Source organism: Leuresthes tenuis, unplaced genomic scaffold (assembly GCF_036924035.1).
Source record: "Leuresthes tenuis unplaced genomic scaffold, fLeuTen1.0.hap1 SCAF_8, whole genome shotgun sequence".
NCBI classification, from domain to species: Eukaryota; Metazoa; Chordata; class Actinopteri; order Atheriniformes; family Atherinopsidae; genus Leuresthes; species Leuresthes tenuis.
The window spans coordinates 33,492,249-33,512,446 of NW_027325362.1; the positions used below are offsets into that span (position 1 = coordinate 33,492,249).

The following is a 20,198-nucleotide window of genomic DNA, read 5'->3' on the forward strand; positions in this document are numbered from 1 at the left end:
AGCTAATTGATACAAACAAGAAGTCCTTTATCTCCAAGAGAAAAAAAGCCTTTAAACAGCCCTTAAATCATAGAGCAAGTAAATGAACCACAGCTTGTTCTTGTCTTATAGCTACTTACATCAGACTGTCACACTATATTTCAACACACTGGTTGGTAAAAATTTAACAAGTTATACTGAACACACACATCTGCAAAAACACCCTCAGTCCAGAAACGTTTCATAGTTCATGTCCAAACAATAAAACCCCGCTATTGTTAAATGCTTAACTCATACCTGCCCATACTGGGCTATGAAAAAGAGGGAGCTTTTCTGGGGTAGAGGTTGGAATACTCCACTCCTCCTGAAATCGGCCCGACACAGTTTATAAAATGCATTTCACTTTAAAATCGGGAGTAGCGCCAAGTTACTTATCGGGACCGGGGCAGGGCTGCTAAGCTAGCTAGTGCAGTGAAGTTCGTCTTTTAGCTGCTACTTTGTGCTACATAAAATGTTCCCACATTCAGAGGGAACCACGACATAACCAAACATTAAATGACCATACCTCTCAATCGACAGGTTTTTCTCTAGCGGCTGGTGACGCTGTCTGTAACCGTCGTCTTCATTCACCGGAGCAGCAGCGGCAGCAGCACGCAGCAGCAGCAGCACGCAGATGCAGCGTGTATGGCCATTGGCCAAACGTCCGCTGAGCGGAAATCAGCTCTCACAGCCTCACCATGACCAGTACTGCGTTAGTTAGAAATGTAAAACTGACCCTAAATCAGCCCATCTGCTGTCATCATTGATTTACAGCTTTTCTCTTGTGTCGACAAACTGGACCAACTTCCTATCAGATTTGGGGTGGCCACCCCAGGCCACCCCCCAGAATCGCCACAGGTGTCTGTGTCTGTACATATTGCTGTTCTGGGCAGAACACAGACAGTACCATGTCATGCAAGGCTCAGATTCACTTTGTATGTGTGTGTAGGTTTCGTCTGGTGCCGTTCTTGGTGGAGCTGCGAGCGGTGATGGACTGGGTTTGGACTGACACCACTCTGTCTCTGTCAAACTGGATGTGTGTTGAAGACATTTATGCCAACATCTTCATCATCAAATGCAGCCGGGAGAATGAGAAGGTATGAGGACAGCAACTGCAACTCCCTTTGTGAGGTTGTTGCTTTGCATGATCTTGTCTTTGCTGTGAGAAGACAAAGAATACCAATCCAAATTATTCAGATGACAGCAGTGAAGTAGAACTGGAAAAAAAGGGTCACTGCAAGGACTGCTGAAGATGTTGTATTCTGATTGGTCAAAAAGAAAGAGAAGGCAAAGTCTTCTGAGTTGCATAATTTAACCTGACAACACACAACTAAATAGTGATTGGTTAATTACTCAAGTCCTTATTTCCTTAAAAAAAAGTCTACTTTCTTTTTTGGAGTCAAATCAGATGTCAAATTAGATGTCAAACAGTAATCATCAGGTATATAATAACATGTGCCAATATCGTGTGTAAACGACCTAATGATGAAGGTCACCCGTGTGTATCTAAGTGCACGAGGATAGTAAATGCGCATACTCTACGCCCCAAAGTAATACCATATAAGGCTACGCTTCCTCTCTCCTGTGCCAGGAAGTGTTGAGTCATGAGAATGGCACCAAGGTGCAAAAAGAACAACTTTATGGGCTCTGAGACTGAAGTTCTGCTTTCAGAGATCCAAAAAGGAAAATCTGTCATTTTTAGCAGTGTCAGCAGGGGAATTACGGGACCTGCTGAAGCGAAGAAAGCAATTACGAGTGTTGTTAATTCCGTGTGACCTGTAGTTTGTAATGTCACTGAAATAAAGAAGAAATGGTTTGATATGAAATATGGCTTAAAAATACCATTTTACCCATGGGGTATAATGTATATATTTATCTGTGATTGTTTCAAAGTAATTAAATATACAATCCATTGGTCAAGCAAACTTGATTCGAATAACAGCGGACTATTGATGAAACTCCTACGACAGGTCTGGATGACATAAATTCTGTTCCTACCTGAAAGAAAACTTAAAATACAAAAACATTGGTGAATGCGCAAATTCTCTTAAATAACTTCTTCGCACGACTTAAGAACACATCTGTGCGTACGAACGGTTCTTGCATGAGGCCCAATGTCTCACTGTTGAAAATCCAGGTGCAGCAGATAATAAGCAACCAAAACATTTGCATTTGTGCAACAAGCTGCTGGGAGCACGTCTCCTGTATCTGATCCTCTTTGGCTGATTTCTCCCTCTGTGCGTCGCTCCAAAGAGGATCTCACAGAACCATCCAGTTACTAAAGGAAGAGAATGTAGTTAAGTTTTATTTGCAGCATATAGCACAAAAAACAAAAATGAATGAGATGTTGACAGAGTTCATGGTAACTATAAGTTTCCTCTCCAAGTCCAAATAAAAGATGTAAGGATCCACTGTTCCATGGTGAACGTCAAAAAATCTGAAATGAAATAAAAACGTGGTACCCACCTCACAAGTCTACTCGTCAAAACCCAAACCTTACACATCTGGCTGAGGAAGTCATCTCTCTTTTTTCAGAAATACCCCCAACCTAAAGGACAGAAGAAGAAGAAGATTGTGAAATATGGCATGGGTGGACTTATCATCTTCTTCTTGATTTGCATCATCTGGTTTCCCCTGCTCTTCATTTCATTGGTCAGATCAGTGGTGGGTGTAGTTAACCACCCCATTGATGTCACAGTCACTGTCAAACTGGGAGGATATGAGGTAATCAGCAATATCTGAGTATTTATAGATTTATTTATTTCATGATCATGCATTTGCAGCTTTCCTATAACTGTAAACGCAGAGTAAACACAGGCTGCTCAGTCTGCCACGATCATCAACACACTTCTGTATCTTAGCAAGTAGTTGCTTGTTGCTGTGTTAGGGTTTATTAGGAGTATGAAAAGGAATTATCTATTTTTAGAATGTTAATGCAAAATGTGCATAATCTACACATTGTTTTTTTTCTGTATGTTCCAGCCCCTGTTCACCATGAGTGTGCAGCAGCAGTCAATCCAGCCTTTTACAAAGCCTGAATATGACCAACTGACCAAAGAGTTTGCAAACAATGCTGTGCGTATTGATCTGCCTGATTTAAATATTCTCAATGTACTGTTATGATGTGTATTTCTTTCTGTTGGATGGCTGGGCTGTCCACCCTTTTCTGTCAGTGCAACCTCAGAAAACCACTTAAACAATTTAATTCAATTCTGTTTAATTCAGTTTGATTTATATAGTCAAATGTCAAGGCACTTCAAAGATACAGTCCAAGCCAATTACAATCCAATTCATTGCAATACAAACATCCATCCATCCATCCTCTATACCCGCTTAATCCGTCGGTCGGGTCACGGGGGGGCTGGAGCCTATCCGAGCGGTCATCGGGCGAGAGGCGGGGTACACCCTGGACAGATCGCCAGTCCATCACAGGGCCACACAGAGACAAACAACCACACACACTCACTCCTAAGGACAATTTAGAGTCACCAGTTAACCTAACAAGCATGTTTTTGGCAATACAATCAAATCACATTAATTAGATTTTAAATTAGTCCAATTCATACAGAGTCAATTAAAAAAAAATCTATGGTCACATGCTGTTGGCGTGGCTGAAAAAAGAAGCGTGTCTGGGCTCACCCTTAGGGATTGGGTGAAGAGCTCCACAGAGGAGAGTTGCTCCTCCATCACATCAGAAGTTGAGGTGGTTCAGGCATCTGCTCAGGATGCTTTTCTGGTTGCCAGGACAGGTCTTTCTGACACAACCCACTAGGAGAAGGTCTTGGGGTGGGCCCAGAACCTGCTGGAGAGATTCTAACTTTCTTCTGACTGGAAACTCCTTGACCATAGCCCCCAATAACAACAACACGGCAGCTCTGTGCTAACAGTGCAATAGTACATGTTCGTTCATTCATTCTTCTTAAAGTATTGGTGAAATAAAGACAGATAATGCCTTATTTAGAGGCTGCATCGTCTAAGCCCCGTTCACTCTGTTATATGGATATATGCGGATCTCGAGTGATCTAAATAGCGTCCGAAGGACGCTGACTTTCACCAAACTGTTCTCGGTGAGAAGATGAATGTTTCATGCCAGAAATAAGGTCCAGGTTTTAAAAAACGAACTTCTCCTTTAAGTTCACTTTTGATTAAAAACACTAAACATTGAAATCTCTTTTGAGTTTTTTTTTTTTGTATCGTTGTGATCAGGTTGCCATGCAGTTCATCACTCTCTACAGTTATGAAGATATTGTGACTGCCATGATTGAAGGTAGTTCGGGATCGGTTTGGAGGATCAGTCCCCCCAGCCGCCAGGAACTCATTAAAGAACTACGTGGAAGTCCAGTTGACCTCACACTCCGCCTCGCCTGGAATTTCCAGAGGTAAGACTTTTGCTGTGTATTTTTGTCAGTTTTGCTGAATTATTTCCAATCAGCCATCTCTTTGCCAACTTCTAGCATTAGCATGCTTAACCTTATGACAAGGTGGAGCTTTGAAGTGGGATTTATCCTGAGTGGCCACATTATAAAGTGACAGCTCAAACACCACCTTCTGTACTGGCCCCAAGACAAACCTTTGTTTTTATAGAGATCTAAAAGACTTACTTTATTACATACTGTAGCTTGAATGCCGTATAAGATGTGTTCTATGCATAGCTGTTATTTGTGATAGCCTTTACTTTTTCTCCACTGCATTCTGTAAGGGCCCATGTCCACTGAGTGTCACTGTTTCATCAGAAAATGAAGCAACCATGATGACACCAGTGCTTTTTTGAAAAGTTCTGAGATATTATACTTCAAGCACTCAAAGCAGACACAAAAGAGTGCTATTAAAAATGCTGCTGGGAACATCACTGTTCCCAAATGCAGCTGCACACGATCTCTCCTCATTGGGAATAACTGGTGCTCTGAAAGTAGTACCAAGTAGACAGGAGCCCTAATGCAGTTTTTTTCTTATATCAATGAAGACACTGGGTAAATGCAGGAAATCTTTAAAAGTCATTGTCTCTCTGAATCTTTCATGTGACAGGGACCTGGGTAAAGGTGGGACAGTTGAACACACCTTTGACAAACATTCTATCGATCTAGAACCTGGAAACCCAGTCAGAGCAGATCTGGCATCATTACTGGTTGGCAATCGCACTGATCCTGTGTAAGTTTCACTCAACAGAGGGAGGATTTATATGGTTTTAACCGTGAAGTTGTATTTAACAGGTTTAATCTCTTCCTTTTCCCAGGCTTGTTCCTGATATGTTCCCTAACTACATCCGTGCCCCTAATGGAGCTGAGGCTAAACCAGTCAGTCAGCTCTATAAAGGTCAGAGTTTACACAAGAAATGTTTCAGGGTGCCAAAATAAATACTAAAATCATATTCTGGGTCAGACTACAGAACCATGGAAGGGGAAGGCAGAACACCCAGAGAGTCAACTGTTTCAGTACAGTGTTAAATCTCAGTGTAGAATCAATGGAAACGATCAAATGTCAGGAGGCATTATCATTCATAAATTAAACAAATATACTTGAGAAAAGCTTTTTTTCAATGCGTATCTTTGAGCAACTGGGTGAAAATGCCTGTTTGGTGTTTGGAATAGAATGAGGAATAGAATCATGTGTGTGTGAATCACAAACTGACAAGTGTTAATATCCAAAAATCCTTTTCATACCATCCTTTCAAGGCACTATGTGAAAATTCAGCCCTTCGTCTCATTTGGAACATCTGCATCTGTGTCTGTTATGTGTTTAACTCTCGGGGTGGCTGTTGCTCAGGAGGAAGTTGTCTGCCAATCGGAAAGGTCGGTGGTTCAACTCCCGGCTTCCAATTGGGCAAGACGCTGAACCCCACGTTGCCAACCAGTGCGTCCATTGGTGGATGTGTGTGTGCATGTGTAGAAGAAAGCACTTCTATGGACTAAGACGTGCTGTTTGTGTGTGAGTGAATGGGTGAATGCAGTGTTAAAGCGCTATACAAGTACAGTCCATTTACCATTTTTTGGTTTTGTAGGTAATGAAGATGGTTACGTGAATATAACCTTGTCCCTGAAGAGTGACAGGTCACTGAACAGCACTGGGAACCAGGAGTGGTGGGACATTGCCATTGCAGGCTGTGTCCCCTCCTCGTGTAGTGTGCTGCCCATGGTCATATTCAACGACAAAGTCAGTCCACCCAGCCTGGGCTTCCTGGCTGGATATGGGTAAGAAACACACCATCACAAACATGTAGGGGAGGGTGGATATACACCAAATAAAAAAATGATCTTCACTCAGAGACTCTGGAATATACCAAGCTCTAAGTGCACATTAATTGTTGCAGAGTTAGCTGGGAAGTGCAGGAAAAATCTTTCTTGTGTCATTAAACACTGCTGCTTCAGTGTTCTGCACCTGCTGTGATGTGCGTGTGTGAACAGCAACTGCTGAAAATGACTGACCAAATTGTCCGCCCTCCGGTGTTCGTGTGTGAAAATGGCTATGATGACAACTGAGGATGAAACGAGTCCAGAGCAAAGTCCAATAAGATGCAGTCTAATTCAATCCAATTAGAAGATAGTTCACTTCAGTTCATACTGAGTCAATGTACAAAGAAAAGAGTGGCCCCTGTCACGGGAAAGAGAAAAAAGGGAAAGGCGCTGTTGTTCATTACAACACAAATGGTAGAAACATACAAAGAGAGCAGGGTGAGGGGGCTGCTCAGAGCACCACGAACCTGGGATGAGAAGATAATGATTCTGTCTGATAGTGATGGATTTTCTGTTCTCTCTGGCCCTTCCTGAGTGTAAATATTTTTCTCTCAATTTTCTTTTCAGTATTATGGGTCTGTATGTGTCGGTGGTCTTGGTCATTGGAAAGTTTGTGCGTGGCTTCTTCAGTGAGATTTCCCACTCCATCATGTTTGAGGAGCTTCCCTGTGTGGACCGCATCCTGAAGCTCTGCACAGATATCTTCCTGGTTAGCGTGTGCATGTTAACACACACTGTCTGAATTCTGTCTCAAGCAAACATATCCGAAACTGTTAAATCTAGAAACATTATTATTATCCTTTTCAAAATCCACTGCCTGGATTTAATTTGTAGTTTCAGTTGGTCTGGTCCAGATTCAACAATGCTATGAGACCATAAAATGAGGTCAGCTGACCACCTGAATATAAGCAGTAGATATTTTCTTCCCTGATGGTACGGGCATATTCCAAGGTGAAAGTGTCAAGATTGTGAATGAGTGGTTGAGGGAGCAGGGACATCCTTACTCCACAGACTGCAGACCTTAACACCACTGAGAGTCTTTGGAAAGGCTTTACACAGCAGTCATCATCAATGCAAGATGTTGGAGAAAAATTAATGAATGAATGACAGAAATGAATGTTGTTGAAAGGTGTGATGGAGAGGATGTGCTGTAATCAACGCTAAAAAGATTTTAGAGTGTGAGTTTTCTTGGCCAGGCAATACATGTGATATTAAAAAAACAGCACACAGTTATTGGAGATATTCTGCAGCATGAATTAAATCCGCTTTCCCAAATAAATAGTGTCTATGTCTTTTAAGGTGCGTGAGACTGGAGAGCTGACATTGGAAGAAGAACTTTACTCCAAACTGATCTTCCTCTATCGATCTCCAGAGACGATGATCAAATGGACTCGGGACATCCACAATAGAGACCAGGACTGATAATGTTTGCCTGATCAATTTTGTTGCTCGTGATATGTGAGGCACAATGAAGAGATGCCCAGTGCACAACACATGGAGGGCCTCCTATTCACTCTTATGGACTTGAGACACTTTAAAGAAGATGTACACCAATAGACATGCAATATTGCACATCTCTTGTTGCTGGACCCATGCTGTTGTACAGTTAAAGCTGCCAGACCTCTTTCATTGAACCAAACTAAGAACGCTGTTTGAATGGCATAGGAGACCCGCTGCGGGTGGGATCTGCAGCAGCTGTTGTGCAGGAGTGCTAATAACATCCCTGAAGAGCAAAAACTGCGGTCACCACCATTGTGTTAGGAAATGATCATTGTTCAATTCCCACCCTCACTTTATGGTTCTAGGTGTGAGGGACTCCAGCTGGTGGTTGAGGTAGCTCCAGTTCGCATTTGTTTACTGTTTTTTCCTTTAAACGAGCTAAAGTTATTCCAAAAGAAAACCAGAACATGGTTGTATGGTACAGAAAACAAAATGAAACGAGACAAAAAAAATCCCTCAAAAATGATCTAAGCAAAGAAAACAAGCTAACAATGCTCTATCATTACTTCTTTTTAGGTCTTATATCTGACATCTGCCTGGCTTTATTTAGTTTTTAACAGTGGGAAATTAGAAATTCCAGTTTCCTATTTGTCGTTGAATGCACCTTAAGTGCAGCACAGTAAGAACAGTGCTGTACTTAAGTACAGTAAGAACAGTAAGAACAACAGACATCAATCAATGTTGGTTGCTACAAACTTAAAACAGAAAAACGGAGCGACACCAACGTCCAGAGTTTATGGAGCTGATATATACGTGACTGAGGAACAACATGACTTCTCAGTGGTGTTATTAAGCCACCACCATCCATTACGTTCTGTGGTGCCTGTTTTAACAAGCTGGGCCAAGATTGCACCTAAAAGAGGGATCAGTAGCTTTGCAACTGTCCATGGTCCCAACTACTGACGAGGGAAATGGAACTATTTCAGAATTAGACTGTAAAAAATCCATAGTTTATATCTTTTAATGAAATGTATGAGACATGATTTGGTCACAGTACCACTGCAGGGCTGTCTTTCCAGCTCTGTTCAAAGCAGCTTGTTTTAGGGGCTGCAGTAAAACTCTCCTCTCATCAGTGGGGGGTCCTCCTTTTGCGATCCAGGCAAATGTAACCATGGTCATAAACTCCACTCAGAAACCCTTAAAAATGTCTTTTCTGAGCATACAGTACCAAATCAGAGAGCAAATACTACCATACACAACAAACATCTAAAACAGAGAAATACTTGACTGACAGCTTTATTCTCACACACTTTTTAACTCGTCTGCAGGTCAGCTCTCAGAAGGTGGACTATCTCGATTCACTCGCCTTCATGCTGATTCAGTGTCAAAAAACTATTTTCAGGAGAACATGTACAGCACAAGTATACACAGGTGTTGCAACCAGACTGATCAAACGCGCAATGAAGTTTCAGGTTGTTCGGCGCGAGACTTCATCACCTTGTTACATTAAAAAAAAGATAATGGTTTTCAAGCTCTGGACGGCCATTAGTGTTTAATTAAAGGAAAAGTGTAGCTGATTGTTGTGGAAAGGGGAGCCAATCATGTTTCTTAACTTTCTCCTTTCCGGTGTGTATGTGTGTGCATGTGTGCCCATCCTTGGTTTCAGGGAGAGGGGTGCATCTCTTTTGAGAAGAAGAAAACAACCCAAGGCAACAACTTGCAGAAAATAACCATATCCGAGCAGGTTAGAGCTGCCAGGACTCCATCTGTACGAAGCATCTGTCTTTAGTGAAGAGGTGTTTTTCTTCTTTTTTTCATGTCATGATGGAGAAAGAAATTGTAAATGGCACTGCTCAGGTTGCTGCTTTCATCTTGTGATAAATATGTCACAAGGCCCATTGTGGGATAATATGTAAATTGAACAATATCTGTAATGTGATTTGCCTCGTCCTATAAATGCCTTGATCTGTTCTGCACTCAATTGTTGTCATGTTTTTTTGGAGACTCATCCCAGTTTTGGTTCATGTTTTCATTTCTCATGTTTGTGTTTAATAATTTTCTAATCATTTCTTTGTCTTTGATCCTTTGCCAAGACAAATGAAGTGGAGGAATGTCATCATTGGCCATTGTTTGTTGGTGCAGAATCTACCAAGCCAAATGTCATCGTACTTGATGCTGGGTTAAAGCACAGGCAAAGAAAGAATCCATCAAACTGACTTCAGTTCAGGATCACTTTCATTTAAAAAAATTTTAAATATAGCATTGATCTTAGTGGAAGACGGGCTCTCTTTATTTTTATCGCTGCCTGTCTTTAAGTTTCACTTATACCTGGTTCTGTCTGTAGTTTATTTGTACTACTTTCTCTGTTCTTTGTCTGTCTCTGACCATTGTCTTTCCAGCCCACCTCTTGTGTTTCTTTGCCTGGTATTGAGTTAGTTGCATTTATTTGTCATTTTTTGGATGGACTTGCATGTTTATTTTTAACAGAGAGCCTTTGGAAGGAAGTATTATCCAGAGATCCATGATGAGAGAAAGAACTAGGTTTGACCAAACCTCATCATCCTTGCTTCATCTGCTTCATTTCACCACACTAGTCAGGTTGAGGAGAGTTATTAGGTCAGGCTTAAGCAATTGAGATATTGACATTTTAACGCTTTCTTCAACATAGCATTTATTCAGTGAAGCAATTCATGCATAGACACACAAACATACATATATATATATGTATGTATGTGTGTGTATTGTATTGCAATTGTCCACCTCCTCCTAGGGGCGGCTGTAGCTAAATAGGAAGAGCACTCGCCTACCAGTTGGAATGGGTGGTGGTTGTCCAAGCCACATGTCAAAGTGTCCTTGGGCAAGATACTGAACCCCACGATGCCCACGATGCGTCCATTCAATTTTAAATTCAATTCAATTTTATTTATATAGCGCCAGATTACAACAATTGTCATCTCAAGGCACTTAAGTAATATAGTCCAATTCAAGCAAATTGGAATTCAATTCATTGTAATCATAATCAAATTCATTCAGATAGAGCCAATTAAAAAAAATAATATCCTAGCTAAGGAAACCAACAGATTGCACCGAAACTTGTCTTCAGTCCAATCTCCCGTCCTGAGCCTGAGGCGACTGTGGAGAGGAACGACTCCCTTTTAACAGAAAGAAACCTCTGGCAGAACCAGAACCAGGAAGAAACCTCTGGCAGAACCAGAACCAGGAAGGGTGGCCATCCGCCTCGACCAGCTGGGGTTTGAGAAGACAGAAAAGAGGGAAAAGAGGGGGGAAAAACACCATAACACCATTCAAAGGATACCTGTTGGAACAGGGAAACACAAGTTAATAACCACAATAATGTCACATGTACATAATATCATTTGAGAAATTAAACGGGGGGAAAAAGAGAGCAAAGTGAGGAAAGGTGTGACAGATGAGGTCCCCCAGCAGTCTAAGCCTATAGCAGCTTAACTATGGGATGTTTCAGGATTACCTGAGCCATCCCTAACTATAAGCTTTATCAAAAAGGAAAGTTTTAAGCCTAATCTTAAAAGTGGAAAGGGTGTCTGCTTCCCGGACATTTACTGGCAGCTTATTCCACAAGAGAGGGGCCTGATAACTGAAGGCTCTACCTCCCATTCTACTTTTAGAAACTCTGGGAACAACAAGTAAACCTGCAGTTTGGGAGCGAAGTGCTCTGTTAGGAAAATATCTTACAATGAGATCTTTAAGATATGATGGAGCTCGGTCATTAAGAGCTTTATATGTGAGGAAAAGAATCTTAAATTCTATTCTGAATTTAACAGGGAGCCAATGAAGAGAAGCTAAAACTGGAGAAACATGATCTCTCCTGTTAGTTCTCATCAGAACTCTGGCTGCAGCATTTTGGATCAGCTGGAGGCTTTTCAGAGAATATGTGGGACAGCCCAATAATAAGGAATTACAGTAGTCCAATCCTGAAGTAACAAATGCATGAACTTTGGTGTGTGTGAATGTAAATGCTTCAAACAAAGCACTGTGTAGCATGTTGTATGAGTGTGTGAGTGAATGGGTGAATGTGGCATGTTGTTTGAAATTGCTTTGAATGGTCGGCAAGACTGGAAAACCGCATGACCTCTTTCTTTCAGTCGTTACCCAGATCTTGTGACCATAGGTGAGGGTTGGAACAAAGATGGACAAGTAAATTGAGAGCTTCACCTTTCCACTCAGCTCCTTCTTCACCACAACAGACAACTGTTAGAATATGCTTGGAATGCAGGCTGCAGGCCCCGGACCTGGTGGACATCAGGCTCTCCTGCCTTGTGGCAGGTCCCAGAAAACGGGACCTGCAGCCAGTCTCGTCTCTCCCCCGGTCTATATCCCACACCCCTCTCCCTTCTGGCTCCTGTACACGTGTGTTCTGTGGGGTGTAGTGGATGGGACCACGTTTTAATCCGCCCCTGTTTTAATTACACCTTAGACAATACTACTTATCAGACACACACACATTAGGTCTTGGGGGGTGGCAGCACTGAGTGGTATCTGGTGGGCGGGGCTGTCTGGGTATGCTTCCAGTTCTACAAGGTTGCCTGCCCCTCAATTGTAATTATCATTATTATACTATTAGACATTGAGGGTCCATCATTAGTCCATCATCGGGGGGAGGAGTCTTCCATACTTGCCCTCAACCCACTCAAATATTGAAAAGCCAGGTGGGCGAGGGGAGGGGTGCCTGGTTGCTGCCTGGGGTGGGAGCAGTCATTCTGCTGATTCGGGGTCTGTGGTTGCTGGGGTGCTGCTGGCCCCCAGATGTGTCCGCTGCGAAAAAACAGCAGGGAGGGGGACCATGAGTGGATGTGTGTGCTGTGTGTGGGTTTATTTTTAAGTGATTTTTTTAAAAAATATTCCTTATCTGATTTATGTGGGAGTGTGGTTGTACTTGGTTGGCAGTGACTGAGTATTGCCTCTTCCCACTGCTCGCGGCTGCACCCACCTGTGGGCACGCTTTGACTCCTGGGGCACTTGGCCAGGGGCACTATGTTTGGCTGTCTGGGGCGCCTGGCCCTGTCCAGTATTTGACCTCTAAACCCCATGGGGTTTAGGGCTCGTTGGGCCCGGATCCAATGCACGGCCCATGTCTGAGTGGCGGGGGCCTGGCAGGGCCGGTGGGCTTGTCGACCCTGGTTCTCGGGGGCCTCTGCCCTATACTTATGGGGCCTCTGTCCGGGGGCTTCCTCTGCAGTCTTCTGGGTGGATGTATGGTTGTCCCTGCGGTGGGCTTCCCAGGTTCTACGCTCCGTGGGGCTGCAAGTGGCCTGGGTTTTGGGGCCCTCTCTGCCTGCTTCTGATTGCTGGGTGGCTGTGGACCATTGCCCTATACACTTATAACTGAGCACGGTTATCATGTAGGACCTGTGCCATCTGTGTATCGTATGTTCACGCACACACACACATTCATTAGCCCAGTAGCATGCTCACTAAGCAGTTGATGTATATCGACAGTTGTGTTGTATGTGATTGCTGCTACTTGTGCTTGTTTTTGTTTGTTTGTGTGTTTGTTTGTGTGTTGGTTTTTTCTCTGCTTGTCTGCTTTCAGGTGCTCCTGGTGACTCTAAGGCTGGATTCTCCACAGAGGCTGTGGATTGTCGTCTGTTTTGTTTTTACAGGTGTAGCAGCTGGTTGTCTGGGTTTTCATTGTTTCTTTCTTTCTATTTCTGTTCCATTTCTTTTTCTTTTCACTTCCTCTTTCCCTGTCCCCTGGTCCGGTTCGGCACTATAACATGTTAAGTATGGTAACAAAAGTAAATAAATAAGCAGTTGATGGCCATCAAGAGGAGCTTTACATTCATAAAACTTAAACGGCATAAACGGTATTCAGATTACAATTTTGCTGCCAAAATGCTGGACAGGACAAGGGAAAAAAAATAATAACAATTTGCTTAAAATACAAGAAGGATAATTTGTGGCTTTGCAGACACTTTGCAGTAAGACGTATTGCATCACCAGAGAACATAGTCAAATGTATTCCAGGGGCCAGAGCAGGAGACATAGAATCCTATTTAAAACTGCTGGCTAACGATAAGCGTAAATACGGTAAAATAGTTATTCATGTCGGCGGTAATGACACCCGGTTACGCCAATTGGAGGTCACTAAAATTAATGTTGCATCGGTTTGTAATTTTGCCAAAACAATGTTTTCAGGCGTCAGCCACATTCCTACACCTGCCTACCCACCAAGCCACTGCTCAGACCCCATCCGGCACAGCCTGTACTCACTCCTTCCAAGTAAGGACTATTTACTCCTCTCTCTCGGATTATTCACCTCATCTCAGGAAGATTTCTCTAACCATCTCCTCCCCTCTGCAGAATCCTCCTGTGCCTGGAAGTTCCCACCACTAGCGTTTCTTGTTTAATAAATATTTTCCCTTATTTCCCTCTGGTCTGCATTGGAGACTCTTTTCCTGACGGCTTGGGCTCAAGCCGTGACAATAACCGGCCAACTTGCCTTGCTGTTGGTGTTTTTTCAGTCGCCTCTGACATATTAAGGGCAAGAAAGTTCTGCCAACTAAAACAATGCAAATATTCTGTGTGTATGTATGTTCATCATGTTCAAAGAACGTATTTCAAGTATTTCTTCAATTATTTTCTGTTTGCAGATTGATAAGGTAGTGCTGTCAGTTACGACAGATGAACAAATAGAAAGACGTGTATCATCATATGGTGACCAATTAGCAGTTGTCTCCTTTCGTAACAAAATATAGGATGTAGGAAAATATATAAGATGAAAGGAGTGCTTGACACATACCAGCTGTGTTGTACAAAGGGAGAGCGTATAGTAGCACAAAGAAATAAGGCAGCAGAAAAGATGCACTTGGGTGGCACAATTTAGAAAAGGTGAATACCAACAGGTAAAAAAATAGCCTGCATGTCTTTTGAAACGCTGTACTTTGTGCAATGTTAGTTCAGCACTGATAAGTACTGATATGTACTTAAGAGTTATAATTGACATTAATTGTATTACTTATTCTGTGTTTGGACCTTGCAACAAGGCAAACGAGCTGATCTGTGGAATTCCACAAAGATATTTTGGCTTCAACTACAAAATACTTGCCCGATAGATTTAAATGCCACTTCAGTGTCATGTGTTTTAACCAAATGCATGTTGGAAAACCAGGGAATCCATTTCCTATACCTGCTTAATCCAATTAAGGGTCACACACAGAGACAAAGAAAAACCTTTTGGTTGTTATATAACGTCCACCTGGACCTTATTCCGAGTTTCTGTCTGAATTCTCAGTTTTTATCCCAATTGGTGCTGAGTACAGATAAAGTCATTGTAGTGGGTGACTTTAATATTCATGTAGATGTTGAAAATGACAGCCTAAATATTAACTTTAATTCTATATTAGACTCAAGAGGAGAGGGGAGGACTACAATGTGGGACCGGGAAAAAACCTCAGCAACATCAAGAACAGCAAACATAAGCTCACCATCCAACACTGAACTCAAAACATAAGCAAACATTTGCCCGTTTCACACGTAAAAACGCAAAAAAACCTGAAGGCATGGGATGGGGGTAATCCCAGAGAGTTGCTTTGTCTGGCTTTCATTCAGTGACTCGGTTCACAGGATGTCATCGTGATACCACAGCAGGTTGCCATGGAGAAGTCCTTGATTGGGTCCCAGACGGAGTCAACAATCACCTGGGGTCACATGTACAAAGGGTGCGTTCGCACAAAAAAGTGGCATACACACCTTTTCACGTCAGCGATCAGATGTATCAAGAGTGAAATGACCGTGGAATTGTATGGTGCCTCACGCCAACTTCAGGGCTGTCGTACGCACTTTTCTACAGCTGTTGATTCTTTGGCGACACTTAGAGGTCATGTTGGGAAACTGTTATAATAAATAAATGTGAACACAATTTGTCCTCAGAATGAGTGATTTGCACATTTGAGAAACATGAACAATTATCACTGATAAACAATTAACACACCCATGTGTCTGCAATTATACGAGTGGATATAAAAGTATGCGCAAAGTGGTGCAATGCATGCTATTAAAAACAATGGCTGCTTTAGTGGTGTTGGAAGACATAGCAAATCGTGCAATAAGGAGAGAGCGTGTATTTAGAGACAGACATGATTTGTTGGCACATGAGGACAAGTGGCTCATCAGCCGCTTTAGGCAAGGCAAGTTTATCTGTACAGCACAATTCAACGACAAGGTGATTCAAAGTGCTTTACAGAGACATTAAAACAGAAGAAATAAAAAGCATGATTTAAAATTTAAACAAAAGAAAGAAGAACAATAGATAAAATCAGAAAAAATTATATATATGAAAGATAAAATCAGTAGTTAAAATATGATTCCGTTTTGAAACTCAAGCTTATTCAAATGCAGCTGAAAATAGCTGTTTTCAACCTGGACTTAAATACAGAGTGTTTCAGCTGATCTGAGGCTTTCTGGGAGTTTCTTCCAGACATGTGGAGCATAGAAGCTGAATGCAGCTTCTCCATGTCTGGTTCTGACTCTGGGAACTGATAAAAAACAGGATCCAGATGACCTGAGGGGTCTGGAAGGTCCTAGACCATTCAGAGCTTTATAGACCAGCATCAGAACTTTAAAGTCTATCCTCTGATGGACAGGCAGCCAGTGTGAAGACCTCAGAGCTGGACTGATGTGCTCCACTTTTTTGGTCTTAGTGAGGACTCGAGCAGCTGAGTTCTGGATGAGCTGCAGTTGTCTAACTGACTTTTTAGGTAGACCTGTAAAGACGCTGTAGTCTAAAATTTAGGTCTGAGTCCATCACTACACCCAGATTTCTGGCCTGGTTGGTAGTTTTTAGATTTATAGATTGAAGCTCTGTGGTGACTTTCAATCGTTTATTTTTGGCTCCAAAGACAATTACCTCAGTTTTGTTTTTGTTTAGCTGGAGGAAGTTGTGGCACATCCAGTCATTAATCTCCTCAATGCATTTACCAAGGGCCTGTACTGGGCCTCGGTCTCCTGGTGACATTGTAATATATATCTGCGTGTCATCTGCATAGCTATGGTAGTTTTGTTGTTTGTTTTTATAATCTCTGCCAGCAGGAGCATGTAGATGTTAAACAGAAGAGGTCCCAGCTACTTATTGACACAAAGTACTTCCTGTTCTCTAAGTATGTTTTGAACCAGTTCAGTACAGTTCCAGAAAGACCAGCCCAGTTCTCCAGTCGTTTGAGTAATATATTGTGGTCAACTGTATCAAAAGCAGCACTGAGATCCAATAAAACTAAGACTGACATTTTTCCACCGTCTGTATTCAGACATTTGTCATTAAACACTTTGGACAGAGCAGTCTCAGTGGTGTGGTGCTGTCTAAAGCCTGACTGAAAGGTATCATTGCAGTTATTTTGTTTTTAAAAGTAATTAAGCTATTGAAAAACTGCTTTTTCAATGATCTTACTTAAAAATGGGAGATTTGAGATGGGCATGTAGTTGTTCATTTGCGTCGTCAAGATTGTCCTTTTTCAGCAGAGGTTTAATTACAGCTGTTTTTAGTGGTTCTGGAAACACACCTGACGTTAAGGACAAGTTCATGATCAGTAACAGGTCTGACTCCAAAATCTTTGAGACCCCCAGGATGTCTAAACAGCAAGAGGAGGAGTTCAGCTGACGTTAGATGTCCTCCAGGTCTTTACTGTTAATGGGTTGAAACAATGTCATGGTGTTTAAACCGGTTTTCGGTGGACACGGTACATATGCTGAACCTGCTGCTGAGGTACCAACTGCTTGTCTAATATTTTGGACTTTGTCTATGAAGAATTTGGCAAAGTCATTGCAGGCCATGGTGGAATGGAGTTCAGTTCCCACTGACACAGGAGGGTTTGTTAGCCTGTCAACTGTAGCAAATAAGGCCCGAGCATTATGACTGTTTTTGGTGATGATGTCAGAGAAGTAGGACTTCCTTGTCTTCCTCAGTTGTAAATTATAAGAGTGAAGTTTCTCTTTATATATGTCATAATGAAACTGGAGATTTGTTTTTCTCCATCTGCGCTCAGCTTTCCGACACTCTCTTTTCCCATTTTTCACCGGTTTGGAATTTCGTCGGGGAGACTTCTTACTTCCAGAGATAACCTTCACCTTAATGGGAGCAATAGTATCCATAACATTTAACATTTTAGCATTGAAGCTACTGACGAGCTCACTGACTGAACCTCACCAGTCACTCACCAGACTGAACCCAGGGCAGGTGTTAAAGAGAAGACCTGGTTAAAGGTCTCACTACTGTTTTCAGTTATACACCGTTTTGAGATCACTGCTGTTGAGACATTTGTGTGCACTGAAATCGTACTCTCAAAGAAAACACAGGAATGGTCAGACAGGCCCACATCAGACACAGTAATCTTTGAAATGCTCAGACCCTTAGAGATCACTAAGTCTAGAGGGTGCCCCCTAATGTGCGTGGGCTCTGTTACATGCTGAGTCAGCTCAAAGTGTCAGAGTGTTACTCAGGTCTTTAGTCCCTCTGTCCTGAGGGTTGTCCATATGGATGTTAAAATCACCAACAATAATTATACAGTCAAAATCAACACAGATCATAGACAGCAGTTCACTGAGGTCGTCAGAAAAAATCTGCACAGTATTTAGGGGTCCTGTAAACATTCAGAAACAGGACTCTGGGTGAGGCCTTCAGCTGTATAGCCGTATATTCAAAGGACTGAAAACTTCCAGGAGATAACTGCTTACACTGAAATGATTCTTTGAATAAGACTGCGACCCCCCTCCTCTCCTGCTCACTCTGGCCTCGCTGATAAAACTGTAACCAGGAGGGGTCGACTCAATGAGAACAACAGCACTGTTACTTTGTTCCAACCAAGTTTCAGTTAGAAACATAAAATCCAGGGTGTGCTCAGTGATAAAATCATTAATTAAGAATGTTTTCCCAGTTAAAGACCTAACATTTAATTTAACATTTTATTAAGTGTTTTAGAGGTATTATTTGCCCCCTCGTGTTTGGGAGCAGTTTGTGGCACACAAGGTATGATTACTTTATTTAAAGATCTTTTTGAGTGCAACTTTCTGTGTTTTGACTGGGCCACATTTCTCCTTCTGTCACCTAAAAGTAGTGACATTTTAAAATCTTCTAATAAACAGGCAAAAAGCAATGGATCACAGAAAAGGCCCCCTCAGTGGTGGGATGGCACAGGACAATAATGGAATACATACCTCTGGACTTTCTCTCCTGTCTTCTGCTCTCCAAAACTAATGCCTGTGAAAGAACATCAGAATCAGAAATCAGAAATCGCTTTATTTCACCAAATGTACAATGTACACATGAATTTGACGTGGTAACAGCGCCACAGAGCAATAAAACAAGAAATTAGAAATAACAATAAAAAATATGGTAAGTACAATATGTATAATTTGAATGAATGGAATTTTCAGAATGAAATACAGTTAGTTGACCAGGAGTATGCACAGAATGGCAGGAATGAATGTTATAATTAACTGATCTTTAAGTGACTGTGGAAGTGGCAGGGCTGGGGGGCTGAGATGTCCTTATTTAAGAGGGTGGTTGGCTAGGGGGAAAAAACAGTTCAAGTTCCTGGTTGTTTTGGTTCTGATGGACCTGAACCTGTGACCTGATGGGAGGGGAGTGAACAGGGAGTGAACTGGGTGAGATGGGTCCCCCACTATTCTCCTGGCCTTCTGCCGGGATCTGCCATCATGCAGAACACACACAGGCTCCTGTTCTAGGCCCGTGAGACAGCTTGCTGTTCGCACAATGCGCTCCAGTCTCTTCTTGGTGTGGGCAGAGGATGCAGGGTACCACACAGTGATGGAGGAGGTGAGGATACTCTCAATGGTGGCTCTGTAGAAGTGGGAGCGAACCTTTGGGGAGGCATTCATCTTGCGGAGCAGTCTGAGGAAGAACATCCTCTGGTGCGCCCGCTTGATGACTTTGGAAGAGTGTGTCTCCCACTTAAGGTCGCTGGTTATGGTGGTGCCCAAAGAGCTTCACAGAGCTCACCACCTGAACTGCAGAGCTGTTGATGAGAAGTGGGGGGTGGGAGGGTGGGTATCTCCAGAAGTCCATGACCATCTCCACCGTCTTGTTGGTGTTGAGCTCCAGGTTGTTGCGTGTACACCACGCTGCCAGCTGTGATACTGTGTCCCTGTACGCTGTCTCACTGGCGTCCTTGATGAGGCCCAGGACCGTGGTGTCATCCGCAAACTTGACCAGCTGGATGGATGAGTGCCTGGAGAGCCAGTCATTTGTGTACAGAGAGAACAGGTAGGGGGAGAGGACACAACCTTGTGGGTGGAAACCATTTCTTGATTATATTAATGTAAATATCTCTGCTATACTGACGAGAGCATTTGTATAAAACCTATATTATTCATTTTTGCTTTTGCTATTTCTCCGTGTTAAGCTCCCACTGTATTTCACTCTGTGTTGTATAATGTTCCTGTCACATTTATCGATCATGCATTTTTTTCGGAACTGATCTTGTTGTTTGGGTTTTCGTGTTGCTACTCCCAGCTTGT

General features: G+C 42.5%; 1 protein-coding gene across 1 annotated transcript in view; it reads left to right on the top strand.

Moving 5' to 3' along the window:
• piezo1 (piezo type mechanosensitive ion channel component 1 (Er blood group)) overlaps positions 1 to 9,664 on the top strand; it is a 162,628-nt gene extending 152,964 nt beyond the window's left edge. Inside the window, exons 46-54 of the mRNA XM_072391535.1 lie at positions 968 to 1,115; positions 2,554 to 2,742; positions 3,001 to 3,093; positions 4,225 to 4,397; positions 5,044 to 5,166; positions 5,252 to 5,331; positions 6,017 to 6,206; positions 6,816 to 6,957; positions 7,548 to 9,664. Coding sequence (XP_072247636.1) covers positions 968 to 1,115; positions 2,554 to 2,742; positions 3,001 to 3,093; positions 4,225 to 4,397; positions 5,044 to 5,166; positions 5,252 to 5,331; positions 6,017 to 6,206; positions 6,816 to 6,957; positions 7,548 to 7,670 — 1,261 coding nt within the window. The 3' untranslated portion in view covers positions 7,671 to 9,664. The remainder of the gene's footprint in view (positions 1 to 967; positions 1,116 to 2,553; positions 2,743 to 3,000; positions 3,094 to 4,224; positions 4,398 to 5,043; positions 5,167 to 5,251; positions 5,332 to 6,016; positions 6,207 to 6,815; positions 6,958 to 7,547) is intronic.
• Positions 9,665 to 20,198: the final 10,534 nt, after the last annotated feature.